The 26,753-nt window shown below is 45.1% G+C and overlaps 2 protein-coding genes across 4 annotated transcripts; one reads left to right on the top strand and one right to left on the bottom strand.

Annotated features, from left to right (window-relative positions):
- Positions 1-45: 45 nt before the first annotated feature.
- On the bottom strand, positions 46-10,293 carry LOC115122678 (protein C1orf43 homolog). Of its 3 annotated transcripts, XM_065027761.1 has the most exons (8): positions 10,029-10,293; positions 8,790-8,929; positions 6,371-6,472; positions 6,155-6,254; positions 5,998-6,051; positions 5,401-5,567; positions 1,811-1,869; positions 46-1,731 (listed from the first exon to the last, which is right to left on the bottom strand). In XM_065027761.1, exons 2-8 carry the CDS (start codon positions 8,802-8,804, stop codon positions 1,503-1,505), a joined length of 726 nt encoding a protein of 241 aa, XP_064883833.1. In that variant the 5' UTR covers positions 8,805-8,929; positions 10,029-10,293; the 3' UTR covers positions 46-1,502. The 3 variants fall into 3 exon arrangements, with proteins under 3 accessions (XP_064883833.1, XP_064883831.1, XP_064883832.1); XM_065027759.1 differs by lacking the exon at positions 8,790-8,929 and having other exon boundaries at positions 10,029-10,292; XM_065027760.1 differs by lacking the exon at positions 8,790-8,929 and having other exon boundaries at positions 46-1,713; positions 10,029-10,291.
- Positions 10,294-14,335: 4,042 nt separating this feature from the next.
- LOC115122677 (uncharacterized) lies at positions 14,336-26,239 on the top strand. Its single transcript, XM_065027178.1, has 8 exons — positions 14,336-14,479; positions 19,344-21,825; positions 21,888-22,661; positions 22,842-23,049; positions 23,790-23,888; positions 24,046-24,295; positions 25,003-25,119; positions 25,637-26,239. Exons 2-8 carry the CDS (start codon positions 19,892-19,894, stop codon positions 25,792-25,794), a joined length of 3,540 nt encoding a protein of 1,179 aa, XP_064883250.1. The 5' UTR covers positions 14,336-14,479; positions 19,344-19,891; the 3' UTR covers positions 25,795-26,239.
- The last annotated feature ends 514 nt before the right edge of the window (positions 26,240-26,753 follow it).

The following is a 26,753-nucleotide window of genomic DNA, read 5'->3' as shown; positions in this document are numbered from 1 at the left end:
AATTTAATAATTGAATTGTATTAAAATCATCCATTCAAGAAAAAGGGCACTTAACATGAATGCTTTATTCTAAATAATTATCTTTAAAAATGGAATACAAAAAAAGATTTCAGCAACAACAAGAAAACACTGTAGACTCTAAAAAGTATAATCATTTTTATGCAGCAAATAGACAACCGTCAAGACTGTGTAACATGTTCATTTCCTTGTAACACTAGCCCTAAACCAGAGCAATATATATGTAAATACATGGCTCTGCTCTAAACAAGTGCTGGCACCAGGACAATAATACTGGAAATGTCTAGCAGTAATACTGGAATAATCCATAGTTCTTCTGTACTGTTCCAGCTCAACAGTGACTAACCGGATTCTACTAATCAGCTTGATTGGAGGTATGTTAGTGCTAGGCGGGAACAAAAGCCTGCACAGCCTGTACTGTAGCTCTACAGGGCCATTGTGAGGAACGCTGGTCTGCTATAACGTTAGTCCATCAATAGCTTAGTTAGCACTGAACACATTATAAACAAGTCTTACTCTAACACTGCATTAATGCAGCATTTCCCAAACTCAGTCCTGGGGACCCCAAGAGATGTACGTTTCAGGTTCTGCTCTAGGACGACACAGCTCATTCAAATAATCAAAGCTTGATAATTATTTGATTATTTGAGTCAGTTGTGTAGTGCTAGGGCAAAACCCAAAACGTGCACCACTTCGGGTCCCCAGGACCAAGTTTGGGAAACACTGCATTAATGCATTCTGCATAGAAACTGCATGTAGCTTGTCTGGTCTCTTTTGCATAGCCCTACATGATGATCTACCTGCAAAGTCTGTGCAAAAGTTCACAACGATGTTTAAGGTCAGCTTAAATCTAGTGCACTATTTATTACTATTTATTATGTGAGATGCATGATAGATAGTAGGCAGTGTTTTTCCTCAGGACTAGTAAGGCAGCGTAATGTTACTGTCATTCCTATACTGCTGTGCTACTGTTAATCCTGCTGTGCTCCAGTCTTCCAAACTGTACCAAGTACCAACCCTACCAAGTCTCTTCTCTCTCTGCTGGCACTAACAAGCCTCTCACTAAACTAACTCACCAACCTCTTCTTTTACCACAAACCCCAGTATGTCACCTCCAGGAGGTACTTATCACTACCTTCATTTCCGTTTTATTTAACCTTTATTTAACTAGGCAAGTCAGTTAAGAACACATTCTTATTTACAATGACGGCCTAGGAACACTGGGTTAACTAACTGCCTTGTTCAGGGGCAGAACGACAGTTTGTCTTTTCACTAGGCCATCTACTTTGGAAATAGAGAAGGAAAAGTGAGTCCAGTACTCGCAACAAAACAGATTTAAAGTAGTAGCAGAGAAGTTGTTGTAGTTTTCAGGTTGTTTTCTAGGGAGTTGTAGTTCTCAGGGTTGTAGGGAGTTGCAGTTGTCAGAGGCAGCAAGTTGTCGGGAATTGTAGTTTCTTGTGTTATGCCATAGGAGATTGTAGTTCTCAGAATGTGCTTTCCAAGGTGTTGTACTTGTCTTTAAAGTTCTTGAGTTCCAGGAAGTGTTTTGGTCGTTTGGTGCGTTGCCCAGCTGACGGCATGTATGTGACCTGGGAGGGGGGAGAGGGGGGGGTGGGCTCTGGGGTACTGGTCAAGTCTTTAGCTGCTAACTGGTGATGCTGGTCCAGACTGGTGGAACTGGAGTGGCTCTTCACACTGGGGAGAGAAGAATAACTACTCGTGTCAAACTTGAAAAACCTTCATTAAAACACATGAGTAGTGCTTAGATAAATGGCAGTGTGTCTATACTCACACAGAGGCCAGTTCATTCAGGGCTTCCTTGTATTTGACAAACTCTGCTTCTCCAAACACCTTCAGACACAGAGAGACAGACAGGAGTCACGCACTATAGGCTAGAGGTCGACCGATTAATCGGAATGGGTGATTAATTAGGGCCGATTTCAAGTTTTCATAACAATCGGTAACAAATCGGTAATCATGGCCGATTACATTGCACTCCACGAGGAGACTGCGTGGCAGGCTGACTACCTGTTATGCGAGTGCAGCAAGGACCAAAGTAATGTGCTAGCTAGTAAGGTGCTAGCTAGCATTAAACCTATCTTATAAAAAACCATCAATCTTAACATAATCACTAGTTAACTACACATGGTTGATGATATTACTAGTTCATCTAGCTTGTCCTGCGTTGCATATAATCGATGCGGTGCCTGTTAATTTATCATTGAATCACAGCCTACTTCGCCAAACGGGTGATTTAACAAGCGCATTCGCAGAAAAATCATTGTCGTTGCTCCAATGTGTAACAAACCATAAACATCGACGCCTTTCTTAAAATCAATACACAAGTATATATTTTTAAACCTCCTGCATATTTAGTTAATATTGCCTGCTAACATGAATTTATTTTAACTAGGGCAATTGTGTCACTTCTCTTGCGTTCTGTGGAACAGAGTCAGGGTATATGCAGCAGTTTGGGCCGCCTGGCTCGTTGAGAACAGTGTCTCCTGACCCCTCCTGTCTCAGCCTCCAGTATTAATGCTGCAGTAGTTTGTGTCGGGGGGCTAGGGTCAGTTTGTTATATCTGGAGTACTTCTCCTGTCCTATTCTGTGTCCTGTGTGAATCTAAGTGTGCGTTCTCTAATTCTCTCCTTCTCTCTTTCTTTCTCTCTCTCGGAGGACCTGAGCCCTAGGACCATGCCCCAGGACTACCTGACATGATGACTCCTTGCTGTCCCCAGTCCACCTGACTGTGCTGCTGCTCCAGTTTCAACTGTTCTGCCTTATTATTATTCGACCATGCTGGTCATTTATGAACATTTGAACATCTTGGACATGTTCTGTTATAATCTCCACCCGGCACAGCCAGAAGAGGACTGGCCACCCCACATAGCCTGGTTCCTCTCTAGGTTTCTTCCTAGGTTTTGGCCTTTCTAGGGAGTTTTTCCTAGCCACCGTGCTTCTACACCTGCATTGCTTGCTGTTTGAGGTTTTAGGCTGGGTTTCTGTACAGCACTTTGAGATATCAGCTGATGTATGAAGGGCTATATAAATAAATTTGATTTGATTTAAAGACTATTTCTGCCTAACAAAGACAGCCAACTTCGCCATACGGGGGGATGATTTAACAAAAGCGCAATCGTTGCACGAATGTACCTATCCATAAACATCAATGCCTTTCTTAAAATCAATACACAGAAGTATATATTTTTAAAACTGCATATTTAGTTAAAAGAAATTCATGTTAGCAAGCAATATTAAACTAGGGAAATTGTGTCACTTGCGTTCATTGCACACAGAGTCAGGGTACATGCAGCAGTTTGGGCCGCCTGGCTCGTTGAGAACTAATTTGCCAGACTTTACGTAATTATGAAGTAACATTGAAGGTTGTACAATGTAACAGGAATATTTAGACTTATGGATGCCACCCGTTAGATAAAATACGGAACGGTTCCGTATTTCACTGAAAGAATAAACATTTTGTTTTTCGGTTTTGACCATATTAATGACCTAAGGCTTGTATTTCTGTGTGTTATTATGTTATAATTAAGTCTATGATTTGATATAGCAGTCTGATTGAGCGGTGGTAGGCACCAGCAGGCTCGCAAGCATTCATTCAAACAGCACTTTCGTGCGTTTGCCAGCAGCTCTTCGCTGTGCTTCAAGCATTGCGCTGTTTATGACTTCAAGCCTATCAACTCCCGAGATTAGGCTGGTGTAACCGATGTGAAATGGCTAGCTAGTTAGCGGGGTGTGCGCTAATAGCGTTTCAAACGTCACTCGCTCTGAGACTTGGAGTAGTTGTTCCCCTTGCTCTGCAAGGGCCGCGGCTTTTGTGGAGCAATGGGTAACGATGCTTCGAGGGTGGCTGTTGTCGATGTGTTCCTGGTTCGAGCCCAGGTAGGGGCGAGGAGAGGGACGGAAGCTATACTGTTACAGTGGCAATACTAAAGTCCCTATGAGAACATCCAATAGTCAAAGGTATATGAAATACAAATGGTATAGAGAGAAATAGTCCTATAATAACTACAACCTAAAACTTCTTACCTGGGAATGTTGAAGACTCATGTTAAAAGGAACCACCAGCTTTCATATGTTCTCATGTTCTGAGCAAGGAACTTAAACGTTAGCTTTTTTACATGGCACATATTGCACTTTTACTTTCTTCTCCAACACTTTGTTTTTGCATTATTTAAACCAAATTGAACATAATAATACATCAATAAAATCAATTTACTAAGTTAAAATAAAAGTGTTGTTTTTGTTCATTCAGTAGTGTTGTAATTGTCATTATTACAAATATATATATATAAATATCTGCCGATTAATCGGTATCGGCCTTTCTCTAGTCCTCCAATAGTAAGTATCGGCGTTGAAAAATCATAATGGGTCGACCTCTAGTCCTAACTAATTTTTACAGATGCATTATAAGCTCAAAAATTACAATAACCGTGTCCATTTGCATGACAATTAATCATAACCCAAAATGCCTTTGTCATTACAACTCCAGTGTGTGTACAGTTCAGCTCATCACTTAGCATATCCCTCGCCCTAAGACAGACATCTAAAGCATGCCATTGAAAAAGCCCCCCGACACTGTACATTAGTGCAGACGACTGTAACACGCGCACACAGTCAGTCACACACACAGTCACACACACCTCCTAATGGCCAAGTAGTGGTGAAGAGGTCCCAAAGCCAGCTACAAGTCAGGTCTTTCAGACAGAAGAGAACAGAAAGCCAGCTACAAGTCAGGTCTTTCAGACAGAAGAGAACAGAAAGCCAGCTACAAGTCAGGTCTTTCAGACAGAAGAGAACAGAGAGCCAGCTACAAGTCAGGTCTTTCAGACAGAAAAGAACAGAGAGCCAGCTACAAGTCAGGTCTTTCAGACAGAAGAGAACAGAGAGCCAGCTACAAGTCAGGTCTTTCAGACAGAAGAGAACAGAGAGCCAGCTACAAGTCAGGTCTTTCAGACAGAAGAGAACAGAGAGCCAGCTACAAGTCAGGTCTTTCAGACAGAAGAGAACAGAAAGCCAACACTTTGTTTTTGCATTATTTAAACCAAATTCAACATGTTTCATTATTTATTTGAGGCTAAATTGATTTGATTGATGTATTATATAAAGTTAAAATAAGTGTTCATTCAGTATTGTTGTAATTGTCATTATTACTAATTAATTAATTAATAAAAAATATTTAAAAAATGGCCGATTAATCGGTATCGGCTTTTTTGGGGCCTCCAATAATCGGTATCGGCGTTGAAAAATCATATTCGGTCGACCTCTACTATAGACCACTCAATACTGAGTGGCAGACACAATGTCATGTGGAGACACAGGCATCTTTCTCTCCCCCAGATAAAATAAAGAGAGACACACACTGACCCCGGTGCCGTGGCGAGCGTTGTGGTAGCCCTCCAGCAGTGTGTCTATGAGGGAACTACGGCTGCTGCAGAACAGGGAATGGGAACTCCTCAGATCTAGAAGCCAGGCGCGGAATCTCCTCCCTGTCACAGCTGTGGGAGTCCCTCCCAACTCACTGAACGGAATATCTGACAGGAGATGAGAAGATGTTTTATGATCAAATTGGAGTTATGGATCTATAGGTCGAAGGCCACTGATTTATAAGGTAGTACAGTAGGTGAAGAGGATGTGCAGCATTATAAACTGGGTGGTTCGAGCCCTGCATGCTGATTGGCTGAAAGCCGTGGTATACCACAGGTATGACAAAACATGTATTTTTACTGTTCTAATTACATTGGTAACCAGTTTATAATAGAAATAGGGCACCCCGGGGGTTTGTGGTATATGGCCAACATACCACAGCTAAGGGTTGTATCCATGCACTCCGCGTTGCGTCGTACACAAGAACAGCACTGAGTATACCAGTTACTACATAATGCCCCAGCAGGGGGTGCTGTTGGACTCGGATGATGACAGTGAGATGTACAGGCCAGGGTGAAACAGCAGAAGACGACTTACCAGAGTCTCTTATGGCATCTAGTGCCCTCATTCTGTATAGGTAGTCATAGCAACCTGCAAAACACATACATAGATCATATTTTTTGAGTTTACAGAGGGCTACTGAAGCTGTAGATTGGGTAGAAAAGATATCTACATGATGTGTGTGTTCTCTCACCGCCACTCTGTAGTCTGTCGTCCTGTTCAGACAACAGGCGTGGCTCAAAGCGGATCTCCTGAACCTTGGACAGACCAGAGTCTATCTCCTGTCTCAGCTCCTAAAGGACACAGGAAGTAGAGAAAATTAACACGTGTATAGAAAAGTTACGTTAAAAATAAGTCAGACTGAGTGTGTGTGTGTGTGTGTGTGTGTGTGTGTGTGTGTGTGTCTTACCTTCGGAGCGTTGTGGCCCAGGGGTACATGTGGTCCTCTACGAGACTTCATGGCGAAGCGCATTATCTGCCTCTTCACAAAGATGAACAGCAGCACAAACACCTGGAGACACAGACCTCTGTACATTAGAGACATCAACCTATCCAGAGGAGTATGTCCTAGAAGAGACATCAACCTATCCAGGAGTATGTTCTAGAAGAGACATCAACCTATCCAGAGGAGTATGTCCTAGAAGAGACATCAACCTATCCAGGAGTATGTCCTAGAAGAGACATCAACCTATCCAGGAGTATGTCCTAGAAGAGACATCAACCTATCCAGGAGTATGTCCTAGAAGAGACATCAACCTATCCAGAGGAGTATGTCCTAGAAGAGACATCAACCTATCCAGGAGTATGTCCTAGAAGAGACATCAACCTATCCAGGAGTATGTCCTAGAAGAGACATCAACCTATCCAGGAGTATGTCCTAGAAGAGACATCAACCTATCCAGAGGAGTATGTCCTAGAAGAGACATCAACCTATCCAGAGGAGTATGTCCTAGAAGAGACATCAACCTATCCAGAGGAGTATGTCCTAGAAGAGACATCAACCTATCCAGAGGAGTATGTCCTAGAAGAGACATCAACCTATCCAGAGGAGTATGTCCTGGAAGAGACATCAACCTATCCATAGGAGTATGTCCTAGAAGAGACATCAACCTATCTAGAGGAGTATGTCCTAGAAGAGACATCAACCTATCCAGAGGAGTATGTTCTAGAAGAGACATCAACCTATCTAGAGGAGTATGTCCTAGAAGAGACATCAACCTATCTAGAGGAGTATGTCCTAGAAGAGACATCAACCTACCCAGAGGAGTATGTTCTAGAAGAGACATCAACCTATCCAGGGGAGTATGTCCTAGAAGAGACATCAACCTATCCAGGGGAGTATGTCCTAGAAGAGACATCAACCTATCCAGAGGAGTATGTCCTAGAAGAGACATCAACCTATCTAGAGGAGTATGTCCTAGAAGCGACATCAACCTATCCAGAGGAGTATGTCCTAGAAGAGACATCAACCTATCCAGAGGAGTATGTCCTAGAAGAGACATCAACCTATCCAGAGGAGTATGTTCTAGAAGAGACATCAACCTATCCAGAGGAGTATGTTCTAGAAGAGACATCAACCTATCCAGAGGAGCATGTCCTAGAAGAGACATCAACCTATCCAGAGGAGTATGTCCTAGAAGAGACATCAACCTATCCAGAGGAGTATGTCCTAGAAGAGACATAAACCTATCCAGGGGAGTATGTCCTAGAAGAGACATCAACCTATCCAGGGGAGTATGTCCTAGAAGAGACACCAACCTATCCAGAGGAGTATGTCCTAGAAGAGACATCAACCTATCCAGAGGAGTATGTCCTAGAAGAGACATCAACCTATCCAGAGGAGTATGTTCTAGAAGGGGGTGACACAATATAGAATTTGACAAGGCAAGATATACACTGAACAAATTGAATAAATGCACTGAATAAATACAACATGTAAAATGTTGGTCCCATGTTCCATAAGCACAAAAATAATTGTGTACAAATTTGTTTACAACCCTGTTAGTGAGCATTTCTCCTTTGCCAATATAATCCATCCACCTGACGGGTGTGGCATATCAAGAAGCTGATTAAACAGCATGATCATTACAGTTGCACCTTGTGCTGGGGACAATAAAAGGCCACTCCAAAATGTGCCATTTTGTCACACAACACAATGCCACAGGTGTCAAGTTGAGGGAGCGTGAAATTGGCATGCTGACTGCAGGATTGTCCACCAGAGCTGTTGCCAGATAATGTAATGTTAATTTCTCTACCATGAGCCACTTCCAACGTCTTTTTGGCAGTAACTTCCACTTCCAATTTGGCAGTAAGTCCAACCGGCCTCACAACCGCAGACCACCTGGAAGGCATTGTGTGGGCCAGCGGTTTGCTGATGTCAACGTTGTGAATAGACTGCCCCATGGTGGCAGTGGGGTTATGGTATGAGCAGTCATCCTTTTTTATTTATTTAATTTATTTAACCTTTATTTAACTAGGCAAGTCAATTAAGAACACATTCTTATTTACAATGACAGCCTAGGATCAGTGGGTTAACTGCCTTGTTCAGGTGCAGAACGACAGATTTTTACCTTGTCAGCTCGGAGATTAGATCTAGCAACCTTTCAGTTACTGGCCCAACGTTCTAACCACGGACAATGAACACAATCGCATTATATTGAATGCACAGCGATACCGTGACAAGATCCTGAGGCCCATTGTTGTGTCATTCATCCACCACCATGACCTCATGTTTCAGCATGATCATGCACAGCACCATGTCGCAAGGATCTGTACACAAATCCTGGAAGCTAAGCATGTCCCAGTTCTTCCATGGCCTGCATACTCACCAGACATGTCATCATGTTTGGATGCTCTGGATCGATGTGTACGATAACGTGTTTCAGTTGCCGCCAATATCCTGCAACTTCGTTCAGCCATTGAAGTGAAGTGGGACAACATTCCAAAGGCCACAATCAACAGTGTCGCTCTGCATGAGGCAAATGGTGGTCACATCAGATACTGACTGGTTTTCTGATCCACGCCACTACATATTTTAAAAGGTATTTGTGACCAACAGATGTATATCTGTATTCCAAGCCATGTGAAATCCATAGATTAGGGCCTATTGAATGTATTTAAATTGACCGATTTCCATATATGAACTGGAACTCAGTCAAATCTTTGAAATGGTTGCGTTTATATTTTTGTTCAGCATACACTGACACAGCTTGCATGTACTGTAACAGGGTGGAGGGGCCTCCATAAAGTCAACTACAGTAATCATATGATTTGTAACTGTCATCTTATTGGTCCCTTTGAATTATTGTTTGTTATGATTAGTTGCAGGTATCACTCTGGAGAATGCACTTCCACTTGGGGGTATTCATTAGTCGCATTCCGTTGCAAAACGTTTTGAACCTAAAATCTCACGTAAACCCTGCCCACAATAGATACATTCTTAGTTCACCCAAATTACAAAAGTACATTTTGGTGTCAATACCCTGTAAGCAACTTATGGTATGACAATGATTTAGTTAAGTTTCCCTGGCAGTTTCCAAATGCATTAGTGACATAAATCCCATTTAGCATGTTCAAATCACCTATAAGTGACTTTGATGAGCTTCAGAATCAATTTGAGATAGTTTCGGATGATGCGCAAAAAAATGCTAACATCGGTCCCATTGAATGGGGTTTGTGCCACAAATACTAAAAGGTTAGCATTTGGAAACAAAACCAAAGCAAGGGAAATAAAACCAAGGCGTGGATTGCTGTCATACCTTACAGGGTGAGGAAACCAACGTGTCATTTTGTCATTTGGGTGAATTATCCCTTTAATAAAAACTAGCTATATTTTACTGTGTTGTGTGCTTTCCGTACAAGTGCCCAGTTCGTCTTCATTGCCTGTCATATAACCTGTTTTTTGTTACACCTTGATTGACACTTCTGCTGTGTTGCCTGTCTCTATACTGTAGCTAGCAAGCTAATTCCATTACACAGGAGTCCTGAGAAACGCAACAGCTAGCTAGTTTTGTCAAGCATTCTTTATATTAAGGAAAAACACGAGAACACATTCATTTAAGACTTACCAGACTTCCGTAGGCCATAACAAGCACTACGTTGACGCTGGAGAGAGGAGAATCTGACCTCATGTTGAAAGTCTTCGTCAAAAGCTAAACTAGCGTAGAATCAACAGAACTCACTCATAGTTCCTTTCAGAATGTACACGAGTGACTGTAACATTAATGATCAAATCTCGGTTAATCCATTGGAAAATCTGTAACAACGAAGCGTTGACACTTCCCTGTTGTTGATATCATTTGTTGACATCCGGGATTGTCACGTGATCTATTCCCTGCCTCTGGTTTCGATGACGTAGCCGTAGCCTACAAAGGTCCTTCACCGCCACCTGCTGTTCGACACCCCACGAAACACAGGCGCTCCTCTCCAATGAGTGAGTAGCAACCTCTATAGTGGTCTCCATTCTCTACGAACCAGTTAGTCGGTGAGAAACAAGAACAGTATTACAATCTTCTCATGTGCCATGAACTGTTTAATGTCATTTGCAACTGCTAATTCGATAGGCCTGTAGTAAGCCTAATATTGCCTTTGTAAAGGGGTTATGGTTATCTTATCCTCTGAAGCCTACGGGAAATACTAGGAATCGGTCAGTTCTCTATGAAGGCAATGTGAGTTGGTTGATGATTTACGATCCTATTTGGCCCAATAAACAGAAAAGCCATTCTTCTGGAGGAGATTGTGGTGGGAGGCTGAAAATATGTCTGGAGTTGCAGATGTGAACATTGGGATCTTTCCCTCACATAGCCAGTCCAGCGCTACTCTGTCCAGCAAAGATCTTCATTTACATTTTATATAGCACTAATAAAGCTGTACATGGGTGGAAACAGAAACTCTCCTTGTCCATTAACAATGTGTAGCACCCATCTTATTTCTCTGACGACAGTGTTTCCCCTATTGATTATTGCTTGGCTGGGTGGGAAATCTCTCAAAGCAAAACCCTGAGCCTCTGACACCAAAACATTCCATTACAGCTAATGCTTTAGGGAAGTGGTCAACAGAGATGGTGCCTAGCCTATACAATGGCCTATACAAACATTGTACTGTCAAGCAAGCAAACCATTTATCTGAATTGGCACCTCCTGAAACTGAACTGTTTCTGCGTAAACATTATATTTTTCTCTTTTTTGTTTTTCTGTGATATATAGGTGACAAGTAAGTTTGCCTATGTGTTGTCATTGCATGGACTTTGGTCATTCATGATATAGATATAGGCTAATGTCACCATTCCATAGTCCATGATATCTTGGGGAGACTTTGAGATTGGCTCATTTGGCTGATACTGTATCTGCACACAGCCACGAGCCATCTGTCTGTACACTGTGACAGTCTAGTCATCTATAACCCAAACCACTACCCTGCTTCTGTTATGCTACTGGCTGACTGCTACTGTCTGACTGCCACTGGCTGACTGCCCCTGGCTGACTGCTACTGTCTGACTGCCACTGGCTGACTGCCCCTGGCTGACTGCTACTGTCTGACTGCCCCTGGCTGACTGCTACTGGCTGACTGCTACTGGCTGACTGCTAATGGCTGACTGCCCCTGGCTGACTGCTCCTGGCTGACTGCTCTTGGCTGACTGCCACTGGCTGACTGCTCTTGGCTGACTGCTACTGGCTGACTGCTCTTGGCTGACTGCCACTGGCTGACTGCTACTGGCTGACTGTCTGCTACTGGTGGATTTAAGGGGTGATGGCTGTAACTTGTTGCTTCACTAGAGATGCACAAACACATGTAAGTATTGTACCTTTCTTATTACAGATTATACGGAAATGTTACAATGTTGTATGTCACATGATCCGTCACGTGAAATGCTTACCTTCAAGCCCTTAACCGACTATTCAGATTTTTAAGTAAGCAAGAACATATTTGCTATATATATATATATATATATATATATTTTTTTTTAAAGTAGCACAATAAAATAACAACAACGAGGCTATATACAGTGGGTGCCAGTACTGAGTCAATGTGCGAGGGTACAGGTTAGTCGAGGTAGTTGAGGTAACATGTACATGTAGGTAGGAGTAAAGTGACTGCATAGATACTAACAGCAAGCAGCAGCAGCCTAAAAAAGGGGGTCAATGAAAATAGTCTGAGTAGCCATTTGATCTACTGTTTAGCAGTCTCATGGCTTGGGGGTAGAAGCTGTTATTAAGGAGACTTTTGGACTATGACGCTCCAGTACCACTTGCCATGCGGTAGCAGAGAGAACAGTCTATGACTTCGGTGGTTAGAGTCTTTGACAATTTTTAGGGCCTTCCTTCTACACTGCCTGGTATAATTTTTTATTTAACTAGGCAAGAACAAATTCTTATTTTACAATGATGGCCTACCCCGGCCAATCCCTCCCCTAATCTAATAGTGCGCCCTATGGGACTCCCGATCACAGCCAGTTGTGATACAGCCCGGGATCGAACCAGGGTCTGTAGTGACGCCTCTAACACTGAGATGCAGTGCCTTAGACTGCTGGATGGCAGAAAGATTAGCCACAGTGATGTACTGGGCCGTAAGCACTACCCTCTGTAGAGCCTTGCGGTTGGATGCCGAGCAGTTGCCATACCAAGCGATGATGCAACTAGTCAGGATGCTCTCGATGGTGCAGCTGTAGAACTTTTTTAGGATCTGAGGACTCATGCCAAATCTTATGTCTCCTGAATATATGAGTGAGTTAGTGAGCGACTGAGTAAGACAATGACTGAGTGAGTGAATGAGTGACTGAGCAAGACAGTGACTGAGCAAGACAGTGACTGAGCAAGACAGTGACTGAGCGAGACAGTGACTGAGCGAGACAGTGACTGAGCGAGACAGTGACTGAGTGAGACAGTGACTGAGTGAGACAGTGACTGAGTGAGACAGTGACTGAGTGAGACAGTGACTGATTGAGTGAATGTCTGCTCGCCCGCCTGCCTCTGTTTGTGTCTGTTTATATTCCCATGCAGTATAAACCAGTGTGGTTGTTTAGCTGCCCTCTCAGACCACATTCTGCTACTGAGAATAAACCATGCTGCCTTCACAGCCTTGGCAGTCTGAAACATCTAGAGGAATACTGCTAACGAGACAGTGTTCATGAAGGAGGAATACTGCTAACGAGACAGTGTTCATGAAGGAGGAATACTGCTAATGAGACAGTGGTCATGAAGGAGGAATACTGCTAACGAGACAGTGGTCATAAATCACACTGTATATGTAAATGAAGGTGTGATACTGATGTCTCTACCGGTGGTGTGATGCTTCTTTGTTCCCTCAGGAAGGAAGTCTCTCAGCTCACGCTTCAGACGACAGAGCGGAACTGCTACAAGTCTGAGGTAAATGTTTTTTAACCCTAATTTTAAAGTCATTTTCAACCTTTTCATATATTTCTTATAATGCAGATATTGTCCTGTCTAGATCTTCCCTGTTTGAGGGCATCAACATGACACTGAACACACTGACATATATATAATCAATATGTGGGAGTACCTTTAGACCTATTGACCTGTGCTATTGATAAGTTGATGTTATTTATCTCAGTCAGAGCCCTGAACTGGCCAACCCTCACATTGCCCCAAGACTCTCTCTGTCTTACCTATCTTTTAAATCTCCAAAAAGTAACTCCCCTGGTGAAAAGCAGTGTTGAAAGTATAGGCTCATGAGCTGTGTGGAGGTCTCCAAATGCAAGCCTTTGTTGATTCCCCATTACACAGGTAACCCGACTCAGCTTGGTCTCCGCTCATGTAATCTAACATTCTCACTCTGTACAGTTAGAGTTATACATCCCAATGTTGCTTCACCTGGAAGGGTTACCTAGGGTAGGCTGAGAAGGATAATAAGGCTCTCTCTTGCTCTCTCCCTTTCCCTCTTTCTCTCTTTTCTTCTCTGTTTCACATCATTATCAGAACCCTGTCCCTTCTTCCTCTGGCTGTGGTGATGTCACAGCAGGAGACAGAGAGATTGATTTTGATATGGCTGTTTGGTGTGTGTGTGCGTGCGTGTGTGTGGGTGGGTGTGTGTGGGTGTGTGTGTGTGTGTTGTACAGCGTCACATCTCATGTAGTGTAGTTGTAAATCTATTGACTGACTTCAGGGTCAACTGATCAATACAAAATGGCAGCATGTGTTTGTACTGTATGTGTGTGTGGAAGGGGATGATACATATGCATGTGTACATACAGTATAAGTGTGTGTGTGTGGTCAGAAGGTGACACACTGAGCGAGTCTGGAATGCCGTCCTGTGAGCAAGAAGGAAGGAGGGAGTAACAATGGAAGGGGGAGGAGAGAGAGAGGGGGGGTAAACCAGTGGGGTAGGTTTGTGTTACTGTATAGATACATAATGCAAAGATGACAGAGAACACACAGAGAGAGGGAGCTGGGAGAGGGAGCTGGGAGGAGGATGATGATGATGGTAACAGTACTCTCTCCCACTACTACCCCAAAACACAGCTTCTGATTGGATCAGCTTGGACTCCTAAGTTTCTCTGAGGGTAAGGTGTGTTTCTGTGTCTTTGTTTAATTTGCCTTTAGAGTGAATGGGGCCATGTTGTTACCAACGGATACGCAGGTGGGAGGCTTTGTGAGCTGGGAGAACAGGTGTTTCTGTAAACTGACACGGGGACTTACCTGAGTCAAAAAAAGAACTGGTACACACATAGAAAAACACACATTACCATCTTAATGGAATTAATACACTCTCATGGATTTAGTCTTCTTTTTGATAGATGTTATTTATTCATGTTTGTGATCTTCAAACTTACTGATATTATGATGTAGCTTAGTTGTACTGTGATGTTTTCAGCTGTTTGCTTTTGGCTAGGTTGGTGACAGTTGGGTGTTCACTGATATGACAGCAGTCTGCACCCATTAGACAGTTAGCTTTGCATAACACCCCAGAGATGAAATATTTGACAGTGGGAGGTTATATGTCAATCTGTAGGTGAATGACTGGATAACAAGTCAAGAACCCATAAATGAAGGGATGCTTCACTCTAACGTTCACTGGTTGTGAGTACTGTAGTAGATAGTGAGTAAACTATCTTATACTGAGTAGGGTATCTTGTACTGAGTAGGGTATCTTGCACTGAGTAGAATATCTTGTAGAAAAAAAGGTGCTATCTAGAACCAAAAAGGGTTGTCCACATAGGAAAACCTTTGGATAACCTTTTTTGGTTCCAGTGAGAACCCTTTTGGTTCCAGTGAGAACCCTTTTGGTTCCAGGTAGAACACTTTTGGGTTCCATGTAGAACCCTATGTAACCCTTTCTACAGAGGGTTCTACACGGAACCTAAAAGGTTTATACCTGGAACCAAAAACTGTCTACCTGGAACAAAAAAGTGTTATCCTATGGGGACAGCTGAAGAACCCTTTTGGAACCCTTTTTCTAAGAGTGTACTGAGTATAGTATCTTGTACTGACAGGAGAGTAACTTGTACTGACAGTAGAGTAACTTGTACTGACAGTAGAGTAACTTGTATTGACAGTAGGGTATCTTGTGCTAGTGTAACCGATGTGAAATGGCTAGCTAGTTAGCGGTGGTGCGCACTAATAGCGGTTCAATCGGTGACGTCACTCGCTTTGAGACCTTGAAGTAGTGGTTCCCTTTGCTCTGCAAGGGCTGCAGCTTTTGTGGCGCGATGGGTAACGATGCTTCGTGAGTGTCAGTTGTTGATGTGTGCAGAGGGTCCCTGGTTCGAGCCCAGGTTGGGGCGAGGAGAGGGACGGAAGCTATACTGTTACACTGAGAGTAAGGTATCTTGTGCTGAGAGTAGGGTATCTTGTACTGAGACCTACTCTCAGAAAAAAACTCTAGACCACCTTTACTCCACGAACAGAGATGCATACAAAGCTCTCCCTCACCCTCCATTTGGCAAATATGTCCATAATTCTATCCTCCTGATTCCTGCTTACAAGCAAAAACTAAAGCAGGAAGTACCAGTGACTCACTCAATACGGAAGTGGTCAAATGAAGCGGATGCTACGCAACAGGACTGTTTTGCTAGCATATACTGGACTATCTTCCGAGATTCATCCAATGACATTGAGGAGTATACCACCTCAGTCATCGGCTTCATCAATAAGTGCATCGACAACGTCATCCCCACATTGACCGTACGTACATATCCATCCATGGATTACAGGCAACATCCGCATTGAGCTAAAGGCGAGAGATGCCGCTTTCAAGGAGTGCCACTAATCCGGATGTCTATAAGAAATCCAGCTATGCCCTCAAACGAACCATCAAACAAGCAAAGCGTCAATACAGAATTTAGATTGAGTCCTACTACACCGGCTATGACGCTCGTCAGATGTGGTAGGGCTTGAAAACTATTATGGACTACAAAGGGAAACTCAGACGCGAGCTACCCAGTGACGCAAGCCTACCAGATGAGCTAAATCCCTTTTATGCTCGCTTCGAGGCAAGCAACACTGAAGCATGTACGAGAGCACCAGCTGTTCTAGATGACTGTGTGATAACGCTCTCGGTAGCCGATGTGAGCAAGACCTTAAACAGGTCAACATTCACAAGGCCGCGGAGCCAGATGGATTACCAGGACGTGTACTCAAAGCATGCTGTACCAACTGACAAGTGTCTTCACTGACATTTTCAACCTCTCCCTGACTGAGTCTGTAATACCTACATGTTTCAAGCAGACCACCATAGTCCCTGTGCCCAAGGAAGTGAAGGTAACCTGCCTAAATGATTACCGCCCCGTAGCACTCACGTCGGTAACCATGAAGTGCTTTGAAAGGCTGATCTTGACTCACGTCAACAGCATCCTCCCGGAAACCCTAGACTCACTCCAATTTGCATAACACCCCAACAGATCCACAGATGACGCGATCTCAATCACACTCCACGCTGCCCTTTCCCACCTGGACCAAATGAACACCCTACATGAGAATGCTATTCATTGACTACAGCTCAGTGTTCAACACCATAGTGTCTACGAAGCTCATCAATAAGCTAAGGACCCTGGGACTAAACACCTCCCTCTGCAACTGGATCCTGGACTTCCTGACGGGCCGCCTCCAGGTGGTAAGGGTAGGCATCAACATGTCTGTCACTCTGATTCTCAACACTGGGGTCCCTCAGGGGTGTGTACTTAGTCCCCTCCTGTACTCCCTGTTCACCCACGACTGCGTGGCCAAACATGACTCCAACACCATCATTAAGTTTGCTGACGACACAACAGTGGTAGGCCTGATCGCCGACAATGATGAGACAGCCTATAGGGAGGGGGTCAGAGAACTGTCAGTGTGGTGCCAGGACAACAACCTCTTCCTCAGTGTGAGCAAGACTAAGGAGCTGATCGTGGACTACAGGAAAAGGCGGGCTGAATAGGCCCCATTAACATTAACGGGGCTGTAGTGGAAGCGGGTCGAGAGTTTCAAGTTCCTTGGTGTCCACATCACCAACGATCTATCATGGTCAAAACACACCAAGACAGTTGTGAAGAGGGCACGACAAAACCTTTTCCCCCTCAGGAGACTGAAAATATTTGTCATGGGTCCCCAGGTCCTCAAAAAGTTCTACAGCTGCACCATCGAGAGCATTCTGACCGGTTGCATCACTGCCTAGTATGGCAACTGCTCGGGCATCTGACCGTAAGACGCTACAGAGGTTAATGCGTACGGCCCAGTACATAACAGGACCTATATAATAGGCGGTGTCAGAGGAAAGCCCATAAAATTGTCAGAGACTCCAGTCACCCAAGTCATAGACTGTTTTCTCTACTATCGCACACGGCAAGTGGTACCGGAGCGCCAAGTCTAGAACCAAAAGGCTCCTTAACAGCTTCTACCCCCCAAGCCATAAGACTGCTGAACAATTAATCAAATGGCCTCCGAACTATTACATTGACCCCCCCCCCCCCCCATTTGTTTTGTACACTGCTGCTACTCGCTGTTTATTATCTATGCATAGTCACTTCACCCCTACCTACATGTACAAATGACCTCTAACCTGTACCCCCGCACACTGACACGGTACCGGTACCCCCTGTATATAACCTAACACCAGAGTTGAGGGTCTAATTCCCACACGGGCCCCCATATACTGAGTGGCTTTGTATAGAAGTCCATCACCATGCTATTGTTCTAACAACAGGTCAACAGTACCCTGTGGTGGTGACAGTGTAGATATCAGTAGCTCCATCAGAAAGCAGTGCCCATACAAACTGCATGGAAAGCAGTTTCACTCAGTTCCGCTTCTGTTACAATCTTATCTGATCACATTCAACTCTGTTTGACTGAGCCCTTTGTGGAGCACTTTGAATCTCTGCCTGTGTTTTGATTGTTTTATTTGACGAGAGAGTGCATGTATATGTGTGTGTGTGTGTGCGAGAGAGTGCATGTATATGTGTGTGTGTGTGTGTGCGAGAGAGTGCATGTATATGTGTGTGTGTGTGCGAGAGAGTGCATGTATATGTGTGTGTGTGTGTGCGAGAGAGTGCATGTATATGTGTGTGTGTGTGTGTGTGTGTGCGAGAGAGTGCATGTATATGTGTGTGTGTGTGCGAGAGAGTGCATGTATATGTGTGTGTGTATGTGTGTGTGCGAGAGAGTGCATGTATATGTGTGTGTGCGCGAGTGAGTGCATGTATATGCGTGTGTGTGTGTGTGTGAGAGAGAACCAGAGAGAGAAAGAAGGAAAGAGAGAGATTAGGCTGTATCTGTGTAATACATTGTTTCCTAGTGTCAGAGTGGATTGTTGTCTGATTTGTTTTTCCAGTTTGATTTTAGGTTGTCACCAGTCCAGTCGACCCAGGACATGTTTCTAGTGTAAACAGCTGTTAGGACATACCCATTCAAGTGACGTGTTTAGGTGGTGAGTGTGTGTGTGGAGAGGGAGACCTCTATGTGAATGGACTCATTGAGTCAGTATGAGGGGAATGTATGGAAGGCAGCAGAGTTTCACTGATGAGGTAACCTCACTTCACTGAGATGGTAGTTGGATGGAGACTTACTATAGAGTTTGGAATGTCCTGTTTTTCAACTTAATTGTTTTTTTCATTTTTTTTGACACTTTCGTTTCTTTAGATATCTCTCTTTCTGTATTTTTTATTCTTTCTATCTCTCTGTCTCTTTCTGTCATCTCCATTCCTCCTTCTCTCTCTCTCTCTCTCTCTCTCTCTCTCTCTCTCTCTGATGACTGTAATCTGGCTACTGTGTGCTACTAACTGTACTGTATCATTACATTTGACCATAGTGTCCAGAATACCATTACCTCAGCATTCCTAACCATTTAATTTCAAAGATGGAATTTTCTCAGCAAAAATATGCAATGTTTTTCATATGTAAATATAACAAAACATAACATTTGACATATGATATATTTCTTTATGTTTGCAGTGTTCTGAGGCTTGTGTGTGACCGCTCAGTGTGTGTGACCGCCCAGGAAAAGTTCCCTGCTGAGGACCTCTGTTTGACTACTGGAGCCGACACCACAGAGAAGAATGGACAGAGAGGGAGGGAAGTAGAACTGACAATCATCTCTGAGTGTGTGGGAGACAGAAATGCAGAGAATCTTCATGGATGGAATCTCAGACCTGTGGATATACAAGTGAGTGTCTGTTGATATCTGGAGCCCCAAACATGAGAAGATTGCAGTTCAACCACTCTGACGTTTCTGCTGGGGCAGACAAACACCTTTCCTACCAGGCCTGTGCTGCTACCAGGCCTGTGCTGCTACCAGGACTGTGCTGCTGTCGAAGGCTTCTGTGATGATTTTGACCAGTGATTAAACTCTACAAAAAGGATTACTGGGATTCTTAAACTGTCACATTTTACTACATACTACATTTGGAATAATTCAACTCTCACTGGACCCATTCCCCAGTGAGGGGAAATACACAACAGGCCCATTCCCCAGTGAGGGGAAATACACAACAGGCTCCACAATGGCCACCGGACAGTTGAGACAGAATGGTGGTGTGAGGGACGTGATCCCAGAGGATGGCAGTGACAGGGGAGGAAACTGTGGCATTGCAGGGAAGTTGGCTGGAGACCGGGGCAGGACAGAGTGGAGAAGGCTAAACCTGCCCAAAAGGAGTAAGAGTTCAGACTGGAGTGGAAGGGGGGCTAGCCCTGGCCAGGGGCTCAGGACTGGGCTGCTGAGCTTTTCTGGGAACCTAGGGGGGTCCACACTTAAACGAGCAGAGAGTTTGGAGAGTAAGAGGGCAGGAGAGAGCAATGTGTTGTCCAGGGTGAAGGCCTTTAACTCAGTTGGACCAGGGGAAGTGATGAGCCCCGTTGGGGGGTCAGGGCATTCCGTTGGTGAAGTAGTGTCCCCTGTGGGTCTAGCGTATGTGGCTATATCTCTGGAGAGGGCCAGTGGGGGCCAGTCCCTCCCCACCAGACTGAGTTCTAGTCCTGGGTCTGGAACCAGAAAACCAGCCGGTGGATCTCTTGGATCCTCCAGGGGTCAGAGTATCTGGGACCGGATACAGAAGCTCTATGGGACTACTGGAACTGATAAAGCTACTAACAGAGACTCAACCAGAACCAAGCGTCTCTCAGCACCGGTAGGAGACTGGTCTCTATTGGAGAGGGATGGGGGGGATGCAGCAGCCAATCGCAGGAAGTCCACCACAGACTCTGTCTTTGTCTCCCCCCTCTCCTCCCCCTTTTCCTCCCCCCTCAGTGGATTATCCAGGGGGGAGAGGAACGGCCTGCTCTCACACACACCCCTAGTAGAACAGAACACCACACACACACCCCTGGTAGAACAGAACACCACACACACTACACACACACCACAGAGACATCAGAATATTGCAGTCAAGGTGTCTGGTTTGAGCCCCTCACTGTCTCCAGTGTCAGGGTGTACCACACCCACACTCTCATACAAACCCTCACACACACCCTTAGTGGAGGGGTCATCAGTGTGCATTAGGGACCCCTCACTATCCCCTCCATTAGAAGACAAACAGGAGAGAGGGGAAAAGGAGGTGACAAACACTGTGGGCAAAAAGAGTGTAATTAGTGAAGACAGTGAAAAGGAGAGAGTAAGGGTGGGGAGCATGGCTCAGGAAAAAGGGAAATGGACTGATGTCGAAGGAAAAGGACACAAGAAAAAGGAGGTGGAGAAGCGAGGGAGAGATAACGCTGAAGTCTTTCTCCCCCAGCATAGACTATCAGTGACACCCACCAGGGACTCTCAGCCTATCACAACGTCCGGAGTAGGGGTCACCACAGGGTCAAACCCCCTCCTGACCAATCAGCTTAATGGGAAAACGGACACCTATGACAGGAGCAAGACCCCTGGTAGAGGCGTGGCCAGGGAACAGAGCCTGTCAGAAGATGTGTTTGAAGCCAACACCCCACAGAGGATAACATTACAGAACACAGAAAATACCAAGTTACCTGGGAAACTGGTAGTGCCCTCTGCAGCCAGTGTGAGGAACAAGATCCACCAGTTTGAAGCTCTGACACAGACATCTCAGGTCTCAGTGCCCAACTACCTGAAGCCCAGACGGGCTTTCTCTGTCCCAGAACAGCTCAGTGAGTCTGGAGAGGGGGTCAGGAAGAGTGGGTTGGATAGACAGGTACGTGGGGTGGGGGAAGTATGGGAGAGAGGGAGAGGAGGAAGAGAGGGAGGGATTGTAATTATGGATGGGGGGAGAGGACGAGGAGAAGGGGTAAGGAAGAGTGTGCCAGATAAAGCACTTGGTGGAGGGAGAGGAGGTGAGGTAGTGAGAGAAGAGAGGAAGGCTGATAGAGGGTGGGCGCTGAGGTCTATGTCAGTCGATGAGGTGAGGCTGGGGAGCAGGGAGAGAGGGGGAGTAGGGGAGAGAGGGAGAGTAGGGGAGAGCGGGGGAGTGGGGGAGAGTGGGCGAGCGGGGGAGATGGGCAGAGTAGGTTATAGAGGTTTAGTACGGGGAGTGGGGGAGACAGGGGAGTGGGGGAGAATGCTGTTGGCTCTGGTACATTTTCCAACCTCAAGGGTAAACTAGACATCCCTCTGAATGGCAAAACCACCAGAGACACTCTGAGAGACTTTTCCATTGATGAGCCAGACCTCCCCAATCACACAGTCACACCTCAGGACTGGAGTAGGAGAGACACCAACACAAAGACTACTACAGTCACTGGCAAGGATACTTCATCCTCCCAGCTGTCTAACTCTGTGAACAACTCCAATGACGTTCTAGGTGGCCCTGACCAGTCTAGGAGGCCTCACAGTAGAGACTCACCTAACCTGCCATCTCCAGTGAGTGATGACGACAAGACACCCACCAACACCCCCCAGAACTCCCCCTTCCACCACCAGAACACACCTCCCACCTCCCCACACCTCCCCACTACTTCCCTGCAGCCTAAACACCAACAGGGTGTAGATTCAGGCCTGGCTGACCTAAAGAACCGTCCAGTCTCCACACACACAGCCCAGGGTAGGGTCACTACTGACCCTGCTATCCCAGTCTCACACTCTGGCCTGGGGAGGGATTCCCTGTCCCTTCCCCTCACCTCCTCCTCCCCCAGCAGCCTACCCCTCCTCCCCACTCTGGCTCGATGGAACTCAGAGGAGGGGGGATGGAGTGATGAGGATACTGATGATGAAGGTACAGAGAAGGATGAGGACTCCACCTACGACTCAGACTCTGCTGAATCCTCGGTGACCGTCACCAGCGCAATGAGCCAATCACATCGCAGGAGTTTCTCTCTCAGGTGGGTCACTTCTGTTTTCAACTGATGATGAAAATACTACGCTAACACAACAAGCACCATATTTAAAAGTCAATTAACAGCTAGAAAGGTGGGATTATTGTCAGTCTACCTGTTACTTGTTTTTATCTAATCATTCAACTTTATCTTTGAGTTTATTCCCTCACTATGACTCTCTCTCAGTCTCGCAGAGCTGTGTAACTTCGGAGAGGTGGACTATGATCCCCAGTCTTCCTCTGACAGTGAGGAGTGGCCGTCCAGCCGGTCAGCCAGCCGGTCAGCCAGCCTGTCGTCTGACGTGTCGGCATTGTCCTGTGTGTCTGTCCTGGGCAGTGATGAGCTGAACCGCCTGCTGGACGACGTAAAGGGCCTGGGGGACACAACGCTGCAGGTACCACAACTATCTTCACTATACCAGACTAAACAACCAGCTAAAACATTACGTAAAGGGCCTGGGGGACACAACGCTGCAGGTACTACAACTATCTTCACTATACCAGACTAAACAACCAGCTAAAACATTACGTAAAGGGCCTGGGGGACACAACGCTGCAGGTACTACAACTATCTTCACTATACCAGACTAAACAACCAGCTAAAACATTACGTAAAGGGCCTGGGGGACACAACGCTGCAGGTACTACAACTATCTTCACTATACCAGACTAAACAACCAGCTAAAACATTACGTAAAGGGCCTGGGGGACACAACGCTGCAGGTACTACAACTATCTTCACTATACCAGACTAAACAACCAGCTAAAACATTACGTAAAGGGCCTGGGGGACACAACGCTGCAGGTACTACAACTATCTTCACTATACCAGACTAAACAACCAGCTAAAACATTACGTAAAGGGCCTGGGGGACACAACGCTGCAGGTACCACAACTATCTTCACTATACCAGACTAAACAACCAGCTAAAACATTACGTAAAGGGCCTGGGGGACACAACGCTGCAGGTACCACAACTATCTTCACTATACCAGACTAAACAACCAGCTAAAACATTACATTAGTGTTATTCCATTCGTATTAACATTAATAATAGCATCCGTATTTGTCAATGCTCAACTGCCATGTGCTGTCGCTGTTCTATCCCCCTCACTCTCTCTCCCCGCTCTATAGAACTATGAGGATGTCCAGGTGGTGGTTCTCCATAAGGATGTTGGTGTGGGCCTGGGCTTCACCATGGCAGGAGGAGTGGACCAGAACAAACCTGTCATTGTGAGTACTACTCAACTAGTACCAATGCTTCCATGTTTCTGTGACCGACTCAGGTCACCCACACAATTCAAGACCACATTAGCCCACTGATCTAAAGCCTAGGCATCATGTTCTTTCACTTCCTGGTCTACTCTGACCTCTGGTGTTTGTCTTCCAGGTCCATAAGGTGTTCCCGGCAGGGGTGGCTGCTAAGGAGGGATCCATCCAGGAGGGAGACAAGGTCCTGTCAATCAACGGCACAGCGCTGTGTGGCTCCTCCCACTGGGAGGTGCTGAGGACACTAAGGAGGGCACGGACTCAGGGGATGGGCGTGGTTGTCTTGAGGAGAGGGGGGGTAACAGACCCCCGTAAGGGAGGAACAGTGACTGACAGTCCAGGAGGGACACAGACAGAGCCTGCTAACACTGGTGAGATGGATCAGCTGGTTGGAGCATTGCATTACAACTGTGGTAAAAGTTATCTAAAGCAGAACAACATTGATCAATGTTCCAAAGTCATTTCACAGCTTCTCTCTTCTCACCCTGAACCTGTTGTTTTTCCACAGCTTCTCTCTTCTCACCCTGAACCTGTTGTTTTTCCACAGCTTCTCTTCTCACCCTGAACCTGTTGTTTTTTCACAGCTTCTCTCTTCTCACCCTGAACCTGTTGTTTTTCCACAGCTTCTCTCTTCTCACCCTGAACCTGTTGTTTTTTCACAGCTTCTCTCTTCTCACCCTGAACCTGTTGTTTTTTCACAGCTTCTCTCTTCTCACCCTGAACCTGTTGTTTTTTCACAGCTTCTCTCTTCTCACCCTGAACCTGTTGTTTTTCCACAGCTTCTCTCTTCTCACCCTGAACCTGTTGTTTTTCCACAGCTTCTCTCTTCTCACCCTGAACCTGTTGTTTTTCCACAGCTTCTCTCTTCTCACCCTGAACCTGTTGTTTTTCCACAGCTTCTCTCTTCTCACCCTGAACCTGTTGTTTTTTCACAGCTTCTCTCTTCTCACCCTGAACCTGTTGTTTTTTCACAGCTTCTCTCTTGTCACCCTGAACCTGTTGTTTTGACAGAGAATGTAGGCAAATGTGTGTGTGGGAGTCATTTTGACCGTGTGTGTGTGTGTGTCCTGTGTGTCAGGTCAGAGGGTGTGTGTGAGGCTGGAGAAGCGCAGCAGAGACCTGGGCTTCAGTCTGGAGGGAGGAGTGGGTTCCAGCCTGGGAGACAAACCCCTCACTGTACAGAAACTCTTCCTGGGTGAGAGGTCAACCTACCTACAAAATATAATAGTATTAATGAACATTACTTGATCATCTATTTTATTCCTATTGCTGTTTCCTCCCTATTGAAAAAAAATGGCGTATTCTGTTTTCATGTTATCATCTTGTGTATATATTCTGTTTTCATGTTATCATCTTGTGTATATATTCTGTTTTCATGTTATCATCTTGTGTATATATTCTGTTTTCATGTATTTTCAAGAGGACAATAATGGAAATAAGTTTAATGTTTTTTGTCATCCTTGATGATTTAAAAACTGCAATAATGCATTGTGTCCACACATATTGTGTTTTTAAATGGCCAAATAAATCAATACACTGTATATCACCACATGGTGGAGGAGCTGACCTTTCTATTGAGGTCATTCAAATTAATGTCTCTTTAGTCAGCCGAAACACGTGTCAAACTCCAAGCTCAGACCATTGGTTATGAGGTGTCTGATAAAGATATCAAGGTCAACATCTACTAACAATAAGCCCCTCTTCTCTTTCAGGTGGTCCAGTGAACCAGGTGTCTCCAGGGGACGAGGTGATGGAGATCGAGGGTGTGAGCTTGGTGGGCCTGAGGAGGCTGGAGGCCTGGACCTTGATCAGAACACTGCCCCCTGGGCCTGTGGATGTGGTACTACACCGTCCTCACAAACCACAGTGACAGGAATGAACATTGATATGCACCCTCGATATGCTTATAACAAGGCACTGAAGCATTGTACTCCTATGAGGTTGAAGTGAGGGTTGCCAATCTGATTTTGGATATGTGGTTCGGGTCAACTTCTACCTCAAGTGAGAGGGATGATATGTATTGCAGCAGTCATACGATAACAAAGCACTGAAGAGACCAGTAAACACTGAGGAGAGGGCCTGTCTGTGTATAGGGTCAACCCAGGGTATGGAGAGGGAGACAGAGATCAATACAGAGGTCATTTATTTAATGTTGTAGAAATATGCTGTATGTTTCTTTAATACCTAGTCGGCCCATTGTTTTATATGATGAAATGTAAGGAGTTTGTATATGGCTGTTGTAATATATATTGTGACTGGAAAGTGAATAACCGTCCTCTGTCTACTTGCTGTTAATAAATCCTACAATACCCCCATGGTTGAAAGCGGTCCCTGTTTAAACACAGTACATGGCGGCAGGTAGCCAAACGGTTAAGCGCATTAGGCCAGTAATCGACTAGGTGTAAAATATGTTGATGTGCCCTTGAGCAAGGCACTTAACCCTAATTACTCCCGTAATTCACTCTGGATAAAAGCATCTAAAAGCGTCTAAATTACTCAAATGTAAATGTACATTGTTTTACTTACAGGGGGCGCTAGAGGATCACATTATCTGGCCACCTATGCTGCCCACAAATATACTCTGTTCTCAGGCATAGGTGTATGTGTGCACATGCAATGAGGCTATTAGGTGTAGTTTATAGGCCTATATGTGTTTATGCAATGTCTCATGTCTCAGTGACACGTTCAAATTACACTGATTAATGTCACTGATTAACGTCACTCATTAATTAGCGACAGGTCAGAAGGACGCAACTTGTCAGAAGACGCTGCTCTTGGTGGGATGGGTTCTCATTGGATGGGTCTCCCTCCCTGACACCTGAACATGTG

The sequence above is a fragment of the Oncorhynchus nerka genome, linkage group LG14 (genome assembly GCF_034236695.1).
Source record: "Oncorhynchus nerka isolate Pitt River linkage group LG14, Oner_Uvic_2.0, whole genome shotgun sequence".
In the NCBI taxonomy this organism is placed as follows: Eukaryota; Metazoa; Chordata; class Actinopteri; order Salmoniformes; family Salmonidae; genus Oncorhynchus; species Oncorhynchus nerka.
The sequence above is the reverse complement of the archived record's forward strand: the minus strand, read 5'-3'. Positions and strand labels throughout refer to the sequence as shown.